The sequence below is a fragment of the Solanum pennellii genome, chromosome 8, assembly GCF_001406875.1.
Source record: "Solanum pennellii chromosome 8, SPENNV200".
Taxonomy (NCBI): domain Eukaryota; kingdom Viridiplantae; phylum Streptophyta; class Magnoliopsida; order Solanales; family Solanaceae; genus Solanum; species Solanum pennellii.
The window spans coordinates 68,995,150-69,010,955 of NC_028644.1; the positions used below are offsets into that span (position 1 = coordinate 68,995,150).

The 15,806-nt window shown below is 29.1% G+C and overlaps 3 protein-coding genes across 3 annotated transcripts; 1 reads left to right on the forward strand and 2 right to left on the reverse strand.

Moving 5' to 3' along the window:
- Positions 1-866: 866 nt before the first annotated feature.
- Positions 867-3,521, reverse strand: LOC107028078 (zinc finger protein CONSTANS-LIKE 9). Its single transcript, XM_015229133.2, has 4 exons — positions 2,709-3,521; positions 1,914-2,093; positions 1,686-1,826; positions 867-1,279 (listed from the first exon to the last, which is right to left on the reverse strand). Exons 1-4 carry the CDS (start codon positions 3,246-3,248, stop codon positions 1,166-1,168), a joined length of 975 nt encoding a protein of 324 aa, XP_015084619.1. The 5' UTR covers positions 3,249-3,521; the 3' UTR covers positions 867-1,165.
- A 2,202-nt stretch (positions 3,522-5,723) lies between these two features.
- Positions 5,724-8,327, forward strand: LOC107028131. Its single transcript, XM_015229182.2, has 8 exons — positions 5,724-5,960; positions 6,276-6,297; positions 6,837-6,893; positions 6,969-7,050; positions 7,140-7,235; positions 7,351-7,475; positions 7,552-7,570; positions 7,711-8,327. Exons 1-8 carry the CDS (start codon positions 5,858-5,860, stop codon positions 8,053-8,055), a joined length of 849 nt encoding a protein of 282 aa, XP_015084668.1. The 5' UTR covers positions 5,724-5,857; the 3' UTR covers positions 8,056-8,327.
- Positions 8,328-13,314: 4,987 nt separating this feature from the next.
- On the reverse strand, positions 13,315-14,059 carry LOC107027944 (E3 ubiquitin-protein ligase RHA1B-like). Its single transcript, XM_015228998.2, has one exon. The coding sequence runs from the start codon at positions 13,970-13,972 to the stop codon at positions 13,475-13,477; it is 498 nt and encodes a 165-aa protein (XP_015084484.1). The 5' UTR covers positions 13,973-14,059; the 3' UTR covers positions 13,315-13,474.
- Between the last annotated feature and the right edge of the window lie 1,747 nt (positions 14,060-15,806).

The following is a 15,806-nucleotide window of genomic DNA, read 5'->3' on the forward strand; positions in this document are numbered from 1 at the left end:
GAATTTCTAATTTTTTTTTTAGTTTGAATTAATATTTATATATTAAAGTCTGATTAAATTTAAAATAATATTTTAAAATAATTTTTTAAAAATATTATTTTTAATAAATCTTTCCTCCTTAGAATATAAAGTTAAAATCTTTGATTAAATAGGAAAGGATCTCAATTTTCATTCTAAAGTTAAAATTTTTGATTAAACATGAAAGGATCTCAATTTTCGTATAGATATATAGTTTTATCATGCATGTATAGTTTCATTCATCGTTGTATATAATAGTATCAACTATATATTATTAAGTAATGTTTAAAATAAATAAATGTAAATAGAATTAATTTTGAGTTATATTATAAAATGACGACCTAAATAAAATTTATACTTTTTATTTAATTTAATTTGTCTGCCTTGTTTTTCATCTAAGTTTTATTTATTTTCATCGTGAAATAGTGGATTGCTCGTGAAAGTAAATTTTTTTTGCATTGTAAATAAATATCTTTTATGTATATATACTAATAATATGTTAAACTTTTTTTTTCTTTGTGTGTTTATTAAGGTATAGAAGCTAAATTTAAACAAAAATATTGCTTATGTAATACTTGGATATTCTTCGTAAAAATGTTGATTCCGCTATTGAGATAGACAAATAAATCTCATGTGTATAAGTTAATATATTTATCTTCTTAGTGTATTTATTTACTTTTTTATATTTTGATTCTTGATAAAAATCGTAACTGCAACAGGCATCTCATGCATTTTGCATGGTTTAATTTAGCCTACGTATATTCTTCATATTTTAATGATTATTTCCAAACATATGTGTAACTCATACTCAATACTATTATTAGACATAAATAAAAACAACCATATAATTACAGATTTAATTAATAGAAATCTTATACAATTTTTTAAAAATAAAATAAAAGACAATAAGTTGTACATGACATCTTAATAGTTACTAATAAACTCCTAAATAAAAAAAGACAGAAAAACAATTTGTGCTATAGCTAGTATACTCCCTCCATAGACATTTAAGTTGTAGCACTTGCAAGTGCACCTAATTAATTTATTCATAAATTAAACCAAAGCTAATATCCTCCATTAATCATGGTTAATTAATCCAAACTTTAATGACTTAATTATAAAATTTAATCTCTAATTATGACCAAATTTAGTGGCTTGAATATTGTTGATGATATTGTGTCATTGATCCAAAGTTGTGATAAAATTGTTTTCTTCCTATTGAGCCTTGATGATCTTCTTCCTCTTCATGAACTCCCTCAATCTACAACCACAAAAATATACATAAAAAATTAAAATAAATAACTACAAATGTTCATCACTAATTAAGGGCTACTTCGCTCCTAATCAGATGTTTGAAAAATATCTTTATATGAAAGCGTCGCACTTTCATTTAACAGACCTTTATGGAGTTTTAAAAAGTACATACATATATTCAACTCTTTATGTACTTTTTTTTATAAGACGTGATACAGTATTACTGAATTCTGCTGAACATGCAAATTCATTATTCAATCCGCTACTAATATATAATAGCTCAAAATTGTAGTAGCAAGAATATAACTTTTTTTGTTGATACAAAATAAAAGATTTTGAAAGTGGGGTTCTTTTCTTTTCTTTTCTTTTTCTTATTTAAGAAAAAAGGTATAAGAAAGAATAATTATATTTACCCAAATATCATCTTCATCTTCGTATCGATTAAACAATGTTGATGATGAAGTTTTCGGAATCTCAATACCAACTTCATCATTACGAGCAAATCTTCCACGAACCCTTGGACGATTGTCTGCTAGTGTTTTTCGACATGCATACTGTTGTTTATCATGATTTAAATTTTTTTTAATATAAATAATTTTAAAAAAATTAAAAAAAATTGTGTTAATTAATTAATTAATTACCTTAATTGTTTTGTTAAAATTTCTTTGAGTTCTTTTTGCTCTGTATCTATGAATTCTTTCTTTTCTTTCTTCTGCAGTATATCTTCCCACTTTGATATTTGATGCTTCTTCAATAAATGTTCTTTCTCCTGATAATGGACTTGTTGATAAAGTGTTCCTCGTTTGACTTGTCTTCATTTTCTGTTGAAAATAAGGGTAAATACGAAAAAAAACTAATTTTTATTATATGTGACGATATTTGACTATGTAAGACGGTTAAGACAAAAAGATAAATTCTTGAGATGTCAGAGAACTTGTTTTTTGAGAATTTATGATTTTAAACATGTCAAAATATAAGTATATATATGCAACTTTTAAGTGCATGAATTCTCGATTCTTGAAAACGGGTATTTAATGGATTTTGAATTCTGAACTTTTAAAAAATGTGAATATCTCTCTTTTCTGAGACACGTTGAAAATTAGATTGATCGACTTTGAAGTTGGTAAGTTCACTATGTTCTAGATGAATTATTTAATACACAGTAACCTAATCTTTTAAATATAAAATAGTGTTTGAATCAAAACTATTAAATTTTATTAAACTCGTAAGAATATCTAACTTCTATTGCGCGAACAACTATTTAAGTTGATTCTTCATTTGAAAATAGAGTCGGAACTATTTATGTATGACATACTAGCTATTTGTATGACTATTTGTGTAAATACTTTTTCAAAATGTCGAAATATGTCATTTTTTTCGAACGTACTAAAAAAATATTAGAAAAAAAAATGGTAAATGAGATAAAGAGGACTAACTTGCAAGTCACCAGTGCTGCAAACTCTTCTCATTTGTCCAGAAGAAAAGCTGTTTTCAGGTGAGCTAATTGCTGCTGATGTTTGAAAATTTGTAGATTCAATTAAACTATCAAAGTTTGGTGTAAAAATAGAGAAACTTTGTTTCTCATTGTTATTATTATCAAAACAATTACTACTAAAACTCCTTTGCATCAATTTCACATCATTTTGAAAAGCACCAAAATGATCAGATTCAAATTGGACTTGAAGTGGAAATTCCTCTGCTTTAACAGAGTAATCACCAAATTCAAAATTTGGATTTACAATTGGATAAAGTGAAAGATTCTCAAATTGATGACTTGGAGGTGAAGATGATAGAAGGGTTGAAGTGATTTGATCAAATGAAGTCGTTTCATCAATTTTGTTTTCGGGGAGTTCTTGTATCAAACAGTTGGTGGGCATGTTGAAACTGTTGTTTTCTTGAAAAATTGAGTTATCTATGAAAGACGGAGAAAAAGGGTCAGTGAAAAAGTTGTCAAATACAAAAAGTTCAGAAGACATTGAGGAAATTGAAGTGAATTTTTTTTTCTTCTTCTTCTTAAACAAAAAAAATGAGGACGAAAAAGATGATTAGTTTATTCAGAATTTTCAAAGGAAGATGACAAGAAACTCATTTTTTCTCTGATTTTGTTTTGGTACTGATTGAGTGATGAAATATAGGAGGAAAAAGTTTTGTGTTTACTATTGCTTTTGTTTTTGTCTGCAACTGTGGAGAAAGAAGACAATTTAAATTTGGAGTGTTGTTTCTCTGTGGAAGCAAAAACAAAAATAGACAAGGAGAGAAGACTAGTCCACTTCCATTATATAAAGGAGGAGACTTAACAATCAAGTCCTTTTCATCTTTTTTTTTTTTATAAATGTTGTTAAAAGTTTTTTTGTTGCGATTTAATTTATAGGTTATGAGTTTGAGTCATGAAAATAGTTAGATAGACTGGTATGCTTTTTGAAGTGTGATTTTTTTTTAAGTCATGAAAATAATTATTTATGTTTAGAATAAGTAGACTGTTTATATCATGTTTTTTGAAGTACAATCCTTTTTCGAGTCGTGGAAATAATTATTTATGCTGACATAGGATAGGCCGTCTATATCATGCTTCTTAAAGCGCGATAGATTCTTTATAGGAAAAAAAGGTAAATATACTTTCGAAATATCGTAAATAGTATGCAGTACTTTTCTTCATACTTTTGGGTTACTAGCATCTCTGCTATTAAAAAACTAGAGCGTATATAACCTTTAAACTAACGGACATACACCTTTCATAATCTTATCTACCGACACACATTTATTTCAGCGAATAAGATTGTGTCACATATTCCTATTTAGTCTTCCGTTAAAGTGAAGGACATATATGCTCTAGTTTTTAAATGACAGATGAACTAATGAATATGATACTATTTACAATAATTAAGAGATATAGTTATCATTTTCCCCTTTAGTCATGCTTCTTGAAGTGCAATCCTTTCTCAAGCTATGAAAACAATCATTAATATTAAGATATAATAAACGGTCTATATCATACTTTTTAAAGGAGTAAAACTTATCCACATCGAGAGTTTACACCAAGTCAATACATGCATGTCATGTGTTTAATTCGTAGTTCATTTTACTATATTAAATCAAAGGGAAAAGGGTCTGATATACCCCTCAACTTTGTCATTTGGAGCTGATATACCCCTCGTTATAAAAGTGGCTCATATATGCCCTTACCGTTATACAAACGGCTCATATATACCCCTGCCGTTACAAAATGGCTCACATATACCCTTCATTTGACGGAAGTTAAAAAATTAGTTTTAAATTTATATTTATTACTTCTAATTTTTTTTAAAAAAAATTATTTAGGGGTATATATGATTCTTTTATCAAATTTCATGGTATATTTTACTTTTTTTCATACATAAACTATTTTTTGACTTCTTTTATTATAATTATTTGAGTTTCTTATTCTTATTTTGTTTTTTTCTTTCATTCCTTAGTTTAAAAAGAAAAAAAATTAAACTATTTTTTTTGTGTATATTGTAATTTAATTTCGTATTCGAAGAAAAATTTGGTCATCTACAATAAGGTTTACAAGAATATTAGTGAAACATAAACAAATTTGATTATCAAAATAATAATTATAAATTATTCATTAAAACAAAAAAAAGTCAAAAAAAAATATGTTTGACGAGGATTAAATTTACTCATATGGGATTATATTTTTTAGAAAAAATAATAAAAATTTATATTAAAATTATTTTTTTTTATTTCCGTTAGAGGAAAAGGGTATATGTGAGCCATTTGTTTACAAGTAGGGGTATATATGAGCCACTTTTATAACCAGGGGTATATCTGCTCTAAATGTCAAAATGGAGGGGTATCTCAGACCATTTTCCCTAAATCAAATACTAGGGGAGATTGCATTAACTTGGTGTACACACCCGGTGCGGATACATTTTTTCATTCTTGAAGTGCTATTCTTCCTTGAATCATGAAAACAATCATTAATACTTACCTAAGATAGATTGTTTATATCATACTTTTTGAACGGTAACTTTTTCTAGAATTATTAATATGAGATATTTTGTACACGAATAAATTGTCTGTTTTTTTATTTAAAGAGTTGTCCAAATATTTTTAACATCTGTTTTCCATTTCATTTGAAAGTAGACTATCAAGTACTACTATTGCCTTGATATTGTTTTTATTTATTTTTGGTAGAATAAATTGAATTTTTCACTAAATTTCATCTACATTTATGAACTTCTAAGTACTTAAATATATAATGTGTTTTCAATTTTTTTTTTATTTTTTTAGGTGTGGGGATTGACAAAATCTGACTGTGGATTGAATTTCTGTTTAACCAAACAAATTTCAGTCCATTGAATTTTTTTGCGTACAAAATTCAATTTCTCAACGGAAAAAATGGAGGAGAAAACATACAGTGAAGGTGGAAATGAGTTTTTCAAATTCTATTGGTTTATGAATTTTCTGTTCTTATAAAACACCAAATTCGATAATTCAATTGAATTTTTGGCTCTGGGAACTTAACGTTTCGTCTTCGTCTTTGTTGACGACGAAGATAGAAGATTTCATATACATTGTATCTAAAAGTTTTATTGAAGAAAAAATGTCATCAGCACAAGCCTACCTTAATAAGGCGGAAAATCGTAAATTTTTTCAAAATCTATGGCGTACAGATCTCATGGGCACCCTTAAAGCCGATCCACCATGTAAAATTTCTCTAATACCGAGAATGTTTGCTCAGACTCTTCAAAAATATTGTTGCACCCGTCTCACTGCAGTGGTGAAATTAGGAATTTCGCTAAGCATGTTCAATACTTTCGTAATAAAAAGTTGTTTTTGATTTGTATATACACGGTGTTGTTTTTCGATGAAGGGTGTTTGAGTGACTATCCTTGGGGTCAATGTCACTGCTCGTTTGATATTTTTGAAGAGTCTGAGCAATTCGTGATTCTTTTTGAAATAAGAATGTAAAGAGTAATGTGTTTGTCTTTCTAATTGTTTTTCATGTTTTGGTTTTGCAGTTTGGTGTTTCGCGCTGTGGTGGTGAGTTGATTTGCTCTTTATTTGTGTTTGTTTCATGAGTTGGATTACTATATGTATATATGTTTGTGTTAAAGGGGTTCATCGTCTTGCTGAACGATTTCATAATTCAATTGATACATAAATGTGTATATGTTTATGGTATGATTTGCGTACATTCTATACCCCACTCGTGGGGTTTTACTGGATATGTTGTTGTTGTTGTTCGTATCACAGCAAATATTGAAGAACAGAATCCTCTGCTGAAACTTAGTATCGTAGCAGATATTGAAGAACTAATACTCTTTCACTGCTTATTGTGTACTCCTGCATCTTGATTACGCTTTTACTCATATTTTGTCATCTAATAAATATAATTAGTGGATTAACTAATAGGACGCAACAAGATTAGCTGATAGCTAAAATGACGTAGCATTTTTTATCAAGAGAACAGAATTGACAGAAACGTCGATTCATGAGGATTTCCCTTGTATTGTTGCTCTTCTGTTCTACTGATCTAGTAGTTATATATATAATGTCTTCTCTGATCTCATCGACTGCAGTGGACCATGTTCATCGTATGTGCTAAGGAAACGAGCTTTATATGGCGATATGACAAGGTAATATACTTTCTTTTTTCTTCACTATCGCGTTAGTTACTGCCTTTCTCATGAATAAACTTCTGTTCACGACAGGTATAAGTGCTGCGCTGGTTATATGCCTTGCAGTGGTAAATGTGGTGAAAGTCGTTGCCCTGAATTCTGCCTTGTAACTGAGGTCAGTAAATACTTAAATTGGGAATAAGTTGCATAGTTGTATAACAATATTCTGCTGTGTAATTCTGATCTATTGACTTTCGCGACTAGGTTTGTTGTTGCTTTGGAAATTCAGTGAGCTCAACTCGCTTCTTGTTGCAAGATGAATTCAACATCAGAACAACAAAATGTGATAATTGCATTATCGTAAGCTCTCTCTCTCTGTCGCTGTCTCTCCAAGTCTTCCTCATTTGTTAGCTCGCGTAGTTCAAGTATATGCAATTTGATCATCAAACATGTTTTCTATCCTAATTCCTACTAGGGTTTCATGATAGTACTCGGACAACTTGCTTGCCTATGTAGAATCGCGGCTTGTCTTACTGGAGATGAAGGACTTCAAGATGCTGCTCATATTTTGACATGTCTCTCTGATATGGTCTACTATTCGTAAGCTTCTATATTCCTTAGCATTATATCATCTACGAAAACAGTTGTACTAAATTTGCTGCACATTTGATTGCAGGGTCTGTGCCTGTATGCAGGTAAGTTGATTGTGTGTCCCAATTGTTTTCTTTCTAGTTATAGTTAAGTTGCTCTGACGTGAGGTTATATGTAGCAACATGATCATCATCCGTATTTGCTCATTTATCCTTTTTGAATATTACTATTGTTGAGATTGCAGACACAACACAAAGTTGAATTGGATAAAAGAGATGGCAAGTTTGGTGATCCTTCACCTATGTCAATACCACCTGTTCAGCAGATGTCGCGGATTGATCAGCCTTATGGGCCAGCTGTTGGATATCCTCCGGCCTATGGGGCACCTTACGGTCAACCACTGCCTCCTCATCAAGGTTATCCAGCATCAGCACCGCCACTACCACCATCTCAACCTCCTGGCTTCCCACCGCCCTCAGACTCAGCTTATCCTCCTCCTGGTCCCGGAGGTTATCCACCACCCTCGGCCTCAGGTTATCCTCCTCCCGGACCTTATCCACCACAACAACAACCTGGTTTCTGGAGGTGATGATTTTGAAGATTTATATTTATGTCGTTTCACATTAAATGAAGCGCGAAATGAGGAACACAAATTGAATAGCAACCATATTTTTTCTACTTGTACTGAGATCTATATATGTAGATTTCCTTGTCACATGAAAATATATATAGTAGGCTTTTTTGTGATTACTTAACAGAACATATTTATGCATTGTAGAGCTGAGTTATTTTTTGGTGTTTGAATTTGTGACATGTGATGTGCTAATAGAAATGGAAAACATTCATTTTGATTGTTGTTTACTATCTAAGCTTATAAATGCATGTTTTTTTGTTTTTGTTTGTATGCTTTATTTAGTATGAGGAGAGTGTAAGAGCAACGACGAAATTCTGCGAAAGGTATAGCCTGACCTCTTCCTTTCGATTTAGAAAGTGAAAGCCCTTGCCGATGTAACAGAATGAGTAGACAGTGCTCTTCCTTTCTGTAACCTATAGGTCACTGGATCGATCGGTAGAATTAGTGACTTACCTCAAGGATTTATTTCCATATTGATAAATGGCTCATGAACATTCAAGAGATTAATGGCACTTGTGGTTCAAAAAATAGTCCGAAAAGGTATTTTTTGATACCCAAAACAAATGAAGGATAAATACAAATTATTTTTAATGACGCAAAAATATTTTTAATATTTTATCATTTAATCAACAAGGAATTATTAACATATAAAGTTAATTAGAGTAAGACGTATGGACGTAATATTTTCAATTCAAAACTATATATTATAGTAAAACATTTATAAGAAAAAAGCTTACATAGTTTATTACTTCTTTACATTAAATTCACATGTTAATCAGAAATACGTAATGGGCATAGCACCCTTTGTTAAATATTCAATAATTCACTAATGATTGATCATTATACATTTGAACAATAAACAAAATTGGTGAAGATTAAAAAAAAGTAAACTCCACTCACCTGAAATTTAAAAAGAAAAAAGAGTAAAAGACAAAATTGCTACAAATATTATAGTACTAATAAACTGCTGACTGTGACTATAAATCTTTGACTTTGCCTCAATACATAAATAAATAAATAAATCTAATCAAGACGATATAATAACTATTGACAGAGTGATCATCTATAAACTAATGTTATTTTTAGCCCAATTTTTTAAATAAGAGAATAACTCATGATATAATTATTAAATTTAAAACAAATTAAAAAATTGTTTTAAATAACTATTTAGCATAAAATTAATTTTTAATTAACTCATAAATCGATAAAATTAACAATATAAAGCTAGTAAGAAGTTACGTGGACTAATTGTGGATATATAGTACTTTAGCAACATGAATCATCGTGTGTTAGTTGTAATAATTTTTCTCTTTTGGAATATATTTTCAAAAAAAAGGTATACTATAGTCTAAAGTGAAGCGTGGGCGGCTATCCTATTTATTTCATTTTTTCATCTTTTAATCTACTTTTTCGAGGAAAAAAAATAAAAAATCATTTTAATTTGTTTCATATATTTTCTTCATTTGATATTTCCATATTAAATTTAATTTGATTTACCATTATATATGTTAAAGCAAGAGATTTTCTTCGAGCCTTAAAAGAGAAATTTAAAATTTGTTTCTTGAAAAATGTGACTAAAATTATGAAAGTATATTTCGTTCAAATCTTATTAAATATTCAATTTTTTAGCAATTTCTTTAATTATAAATGAAAATCATTTTTTATAAACTCTATTTTTGTAATTCTTACTCCAATATATTAAATCAACCTTTTATGTACATAATTCGTTTTTTTTAAAAAAAGTACATACCAAAACATTATCCAATTTAATATTATATTTATTAATGGAAATAAAAGACGGCTATATATAAAATTATACGGCTTCCTGTGACTTTCCGATGTTTGACTAATTAGTAATATAAACAAACAAACAAAATATTTATTCATAATAAATGATAGTAAAAGACAAAATAAGAGAAACATAATTTAAATTAATTTAGCTGCGTGAAGCAACGAAGAAATGACTTCTCCCAATATAAATTAATTTAGCAACATTCTTTTTGTTACGCTGGATTGTTGTGTAATGATGAGATTTTTTATCGTAAAGTTTAAATTTGAGCTCAAAATATAGAATTTTTTTTATTGAAAGCGCTTAAAATTTACGCTGTGTGAATTAATTTTTTATCGTAACTTAATATAAGAGTTAATTTTTTAAATTTTATGAATGATTTTTATTAAGAAATCGACAAATTGAAAAAAAAAACTTTTCATTGATTTAAGAACTATACGACACTATTTATAAGTAATTATAAAGAGAATAAAAAATATTTTATGATTATAAATATTAAACTTTAAAAACATTATATTTCTCGTAATGGCTGGCTATAGATTACGTGGAATTTGTCTGGCTTGGACACGTGGCACAATGGAAAATTTCATTACGCGTTGGGCACGTCTCTAATTACAAACAACGCACGATTTTTTAAATCTTTTTCGCTCGATATTTTTTAAATATCTATCTTAAGATCTGATTAAATTTACGTAAATTTAAACTTGGACCATTTGGTTAACTAATAAGATCAAAAGTATATACTAATCATCCACTTCGATGTACATAGATATGTATATTACATGTATAATATATGTATATATTTAATATAAAAATATACACTATATATAACCGTGTATATATTTTATAAATTAGATGAATCAAAGAAATTGAACAGTAGTTTACGTTGGATCATAACTTCACTTTCGAAGTAGAATATTTTTTATCAAAGATTACTTTATGCTTAAAAATCGAACTCGATCGTTGGTTAGGAATAATAATAAAAAAAATGAAATCATTTATTTGATGCTTCATATAAGAAGTCTGGCTCCTAAAGAACATAAATTTCAACCTATGGAATCAAAAAGACATGTCCCTGACCAAAAGAAAGTTAACGAACGTGTTAAAGAGAAAGTTATCATTTGCTCAAGATTGAACGAACGATCTATTTTGATATGTATTTTAGAGATAGTTAAGCTAATAAGAATCTAGGACAATTACCATGCTCCACCACTTTTCATCAACTTATTTCTAGTGCATTTTCTATTTATTGGACTAGTTCAAATTAATCACCTAATTAAGTATGAGAATTATATATAATTTTGGAGAAGGAATTTTTGGTACATGACAGCTTTCACATCTGAGGAAAAGAAGATAAGGGAATATTATTAAACAGCCATACATACACATAATAAACAAACTCAATAATTAAAGAGACAGTAACAAAGGTGTCTATTAATTGAATATATGAAGGGACAAACAAACAAGAAATGGGCACAAAGATCAAGATTGAAGGCCAACACTACAAATGGCAAAGTTTTGCTTAGGACAAGCCCATAGAGGCCAGGTTGATTGTGCTACTTTAATTATGCACTTGTGTTTTTCTTTTTTGGTTATTGTGACCTTAGATTGAGACTCATTCCTATTGATTGAGATGAGTGTTGCCTACCCACTAAGAGTTTCGTGAAAATACGATGATTGAAATTTCTTCATCTTAAACAGAGGTTTGTGATAATAATTAATCTTCTTTAAAGCAGCATTTTGGATTGTTGGCCAATGATTATAATTTAAGTTTTATCGATTATGAATTTTAGGACGATAACTTTATCGTTAGTCAATGAATTCAATATGTTTGCACATATTCAATGAATTTCTCAATAGATACATATGATTTGAGTCGAAACTATTACATGATGTCGAACATGTATCCTAAAGGCTACCTTAACCATTAGGTAGTACTTTAGTTTATATCATACATAAATATGACCCTTAACTTGACGTTAACGGACAATTATGATCTTTAACTTTGAATATGCACAAGTAGATAATTAAACTTGTATAAAATTGAATAAATAGACACAATCGTCCTACATGACACCCTACGCGATAATTTTGTGTCCTACATGGCATCCTACGTATATTATGTCACGTAGGACAAGTGTGTCTAGTTGTTCAATTCTATACAAGTTTAAGTGCCTACTTGTGCACTCCAAAAGTTGGAGGACATAGTTATCAGCTGAAGCCAAGTTAAAAGTCATGTTTATACATTATACCAATAAAAAATGAATCTATAATTCACTCTGAGTTCATATTAATCGAATCAGTAAACTTCATATACAAAATATCTTAGAAGAAATTAAAGTTGTTAATCTAGAACTTAACTAGTATAGATAGGTCTTTTTTGTGTTGGTAGGGGCCATGTAATATTAGCTAGGTACTCCATTGAAAACCCTAATTATATTCTAAGACCTAAGACCTAGGTTCTATTCTTCCATGCTGACACAAAACAACAAACCCAAGTTCCATCAAATTAAAAAAGACATAAAAGAAGTTAATAGCTCAAACTTATATAACATATGCTTTAACTATTTGGAGTAGTATAGGGAGGTTTAATGAACATGTTCTTATAAATGAAATTGATTACTCCTACTTTAGAAATAAAATACTGGATAAAGTTTTTCTGTTTTTAATTATAGATTTCGAATTAAAATCTCGCGAATAAATTCAAAGAAATGAGATAACTAATCATTAATTTACTTTTTTTTAACATATGATACACTATTGAAGTGGAAGACAAGATCCGGTTTAACCGGCAAGGTACAAACACTTGATAAGCCAACAGTATTCCACACTACAAGCCCCTCATGTCTTATATTTATCTCTTAATTATTTTTCAACTTCAAAAAATAAAATTAAATTATAATATGTAATATGAACAAAGTCATTGGTCTTAATTTCATAAGACAAATCGTAACAAAAGCTCTGAGAGCGAATTTCATTATTTTAATCATCAGCTCTAACTTAGAAAAAAAATAAAAAGAATATTTAAGATACATTTATTATATGAATTTTTATAATTATAATCTTAATTCTTAACAAGTTAAAAATTAAAGTCGGTGATGTAATATTAGATTTATCTTAAATTTGATAAAATAATGTAAAATTATGAATGACTTTGTCTTTTTCTTTTTTTTTTAATATTTAACACTATTGACCAAATTGTGAGACACTTAAGTATATAGTAGCCAAAATTGACTCAATTTGGAAGAAAATTAATTGAAGGAGTGTTTCAATTGCAATTATGATAAGTGAGTTCTTCCGCTTAGCTAAATTAGAAGTTTTGATTTTGAATTTTTAAAATAATATCATTAAAAATACAATTTTAAAAATTATAAATATGAATTTGATCGAAACTTTAATATATCGAATCTAAATATATACTAAAATTGAAAATTAAAACTATTTATCTTCATTCCATATTCTCAAAATTGTAGACACTATACAATAACTTTTTCCTCCATAATTATTTTTTCCCCCTCTTTTTTTTTTATCTTATATATATACATTTTTAAACTATCAAAATCCAAATAACCAAAAAAAAAATTGCTACAAACCGGCGGCGACCGGAGAATACTCGCCGTAAAAATCAGAAATGCCGGAAGCCAACCATAATCTCTCATTAAAACTCTCTTGCATATCGTCCGGAATAAATGGCGTCCGGCAAAGTGGACACGTTTTCTGATCATGATCCATCCAACGATCCAAACAGCTCCGGTGAAAAATATGCCGGCAATTCGTCAACCGTCGGATCTCATCTTCTCCGTCAAACTCATACAAACAAACTGCACAACTCTCCGGCGGGTCAACCAGCTCAGAGAACTTCACCACCGGAAGTAGCTCCCGGATCAACGCCGCCGACACTGAATGAAGCTCCGAGTGTGATTCGGGTCGGGTCGGAAACGACATTTCCGGTTCGAGAAAATCACCTAAACCAAAAACAGTGAAAATCGTGCAAATGAACTTTCTGACGAATCCGAGAACCGTTAGTAAGTGTACTAACAATTTGGGTAGGAATAAATCCGTATATCCCACCGGAAAACCCATAATTTTTTTCTCTTCGTGAGAATAACTTATAATTGTTGTTATAATATATATATATAGTGATAAGCAAAAGAAGATGAGATTTGAGAGAGCGGAGAGAAAACGGAAAACGGGGAGAAGGGTTATATAGTGGGAGAGGGGGAGATGTGAAATGACAGAAAAGGGTATGGGGTTTGGAGGAAATTACGGTGAATTTGAAGGGTAGGGGGGGTGGAAGGGGGTGGGGGTAGGTAGGTACGTGACGATGTGTTTGTATTATACGCTAATGTCCCATTCGATAGTTGTAGGGGTGCAGTTGTCGTACAATTTGGGCCGCTCACTGATGAACACGTTGTGTTCTTTTCTTTTTTAATTGCCTTTTTACCTAAAAGATTTAACGGTGTTTTATTCGGATATCGTTATTTAATACATAAACATCAAAATTATGAACAAGTAGATTGACAAATCTTACGGTCTTTGTCATATAGGACACAATATATATATATACTTGTTTATTTTTATGATAGTTTGCAGATATAAAAATGCATGCAAGTTGAATCGAAATTAAATGACGTATTTATGTATATTATTTTTTAAAAAATATATATATTTATTGTCGAAAGTTAAATATGATTGAATTGATATAAAAATAGTTAAACTTCGATTATCTGTAATTATTAATCGATCGATTTGATAAAAATATCTGATAATTTTGAATTGATTCTTGCTCTATCCCATCACGAGGGTGTTCATATGCTTCATTGTTGTACAACTATTACGTACTTTGGAATACAAATTTCTCATTTTTTCTTTATAAAATTAGATATTTTGGAATTTAGGATTTCATTTGATGTAAGTTTTCACTTTTAAGTTACTAACATTGCACATTTAAACATCGGATGAGAAACTTAAAAAAGAAAAAGAAATTGGACGTGATACTCAAAAGGGAATGAAGGTTCCTTTGTGACGAATTTAAATTATCTTTGTGGTTTTCTATTAAATATATATAAATAAATAAAAGTATACACAAATCTAATGATAAGAATGATGACGTAAAAAAAAATTGGTGGACCAAAAAACAATTATTATATATTATGAACTATATATAAAATTCAAGGGGAAAAAAATGGGATATGTACGTTGTTAAAAACAATTCAATTTATGCAACAGTAAATAACATAAAAACCTTTAAATGTATAGTATTTTATTTGGTTGAATATTAGAAGATAGTATGGATATATATATACGTTAATTATGTATCTTTTTTTTTTACCTACACTAATCACTTTAAGTTTTAATTAATACGTAGATCATGTTTCAATTTTTAGGAAAATAACCTTAATCTTCAAGATTAATTAATTATAGCAACATATGTTTAAATAGAAAGTAATAATGCCTTAAACAAGTTGATAATTTCTTTTTATGACAATATTAAGAGATGAGTCACAGCCCACAAAGCACAAGAAAAAGAAGTACTATATTGTTTCGTAATGAAGTTTCGAGGGACTAATCTTTTTATATAACTATTTAATATAATAAAAATAAAATTTATATATTATGATCATCGACGATACATATACATTATTTATTCGTTCGGAAACAACCATGAATATTTAATTTTAACTATCTTTACGTAAATGAGATAATATTGGAGTCCGAAACTCAAACGGTAGAAAATATTAACAAAAATTCCAAAAGGGTATATAAAATTTTATATAAACCAAAACGGTAAAATCGCTCCGCCGGCAGCGATTTACTTCAACTGAAAAAGTAAAATCGCTGCCCCAGCAGCGATTTTGCCAAAAAGTTTTTTTCTTCTTACAAATCGCTGCCAGGGCAGCGATTTATAAAAAAAAAT

What these genes read in the sequence shown, in the direction of transcription:
- LOC107028078 (XM_015229133.2), bottom strand. Translation starts at nt 3,248, where the DNA reads ATGTCTTCTGAACTTTTTGTATTTGACAACTTTTTCACTGACCCTTTT. An exon ending in GCAGCACTGGTGACTTGCAA is followed by an intron (nt 2,094 to 2,708) that starts GTTAGTCCTCTT and finishes TATTTTCAACAG; the next exon opens with AAAATGAAGACAAGTCAAAC. An exon ending in ATTTTAACAAAACAATTAAG is followed by an intron (nt 1,827 to 1,913) that starts GTAATTAATTAA and finishes GATAAACAACAG; the next exon opens with TATGCATGTCGAAAAACACT.
- LOC107027944 (XM_015228998.2), bottom strand. Translation starts at nt 13,972, where the DNA reads ATGGGTTTTCCGGTGGGATATACGGATTTATTCCTACCCAAATTGTTA.
- LOC107028131 (XM_015229182.2), top strand. Translation starts at nt 5,858, where the DNA reads ATGTCATCAGCACAAGCCTACCTTAATAAGGCGGAAAATCGTAAATTT. An exon ending in TGGTGTTTCGCGCTGTGGTG is followed by an intron (nt 6,298 to 6,836) that starts GTGAGTTGATTT and finishes CATCGACTGCAG; the next exon opens with TGGACCATGTTCATCGTATG. An exon ending in TTATATGGCGATATGACAAG is followed by an intron (nt 6,894 to 6,968) that starts GTAATATACTTT and finishes TGTTCACGACAG; the next exon opens with GTATAAGTGCTGCGCTGGTT.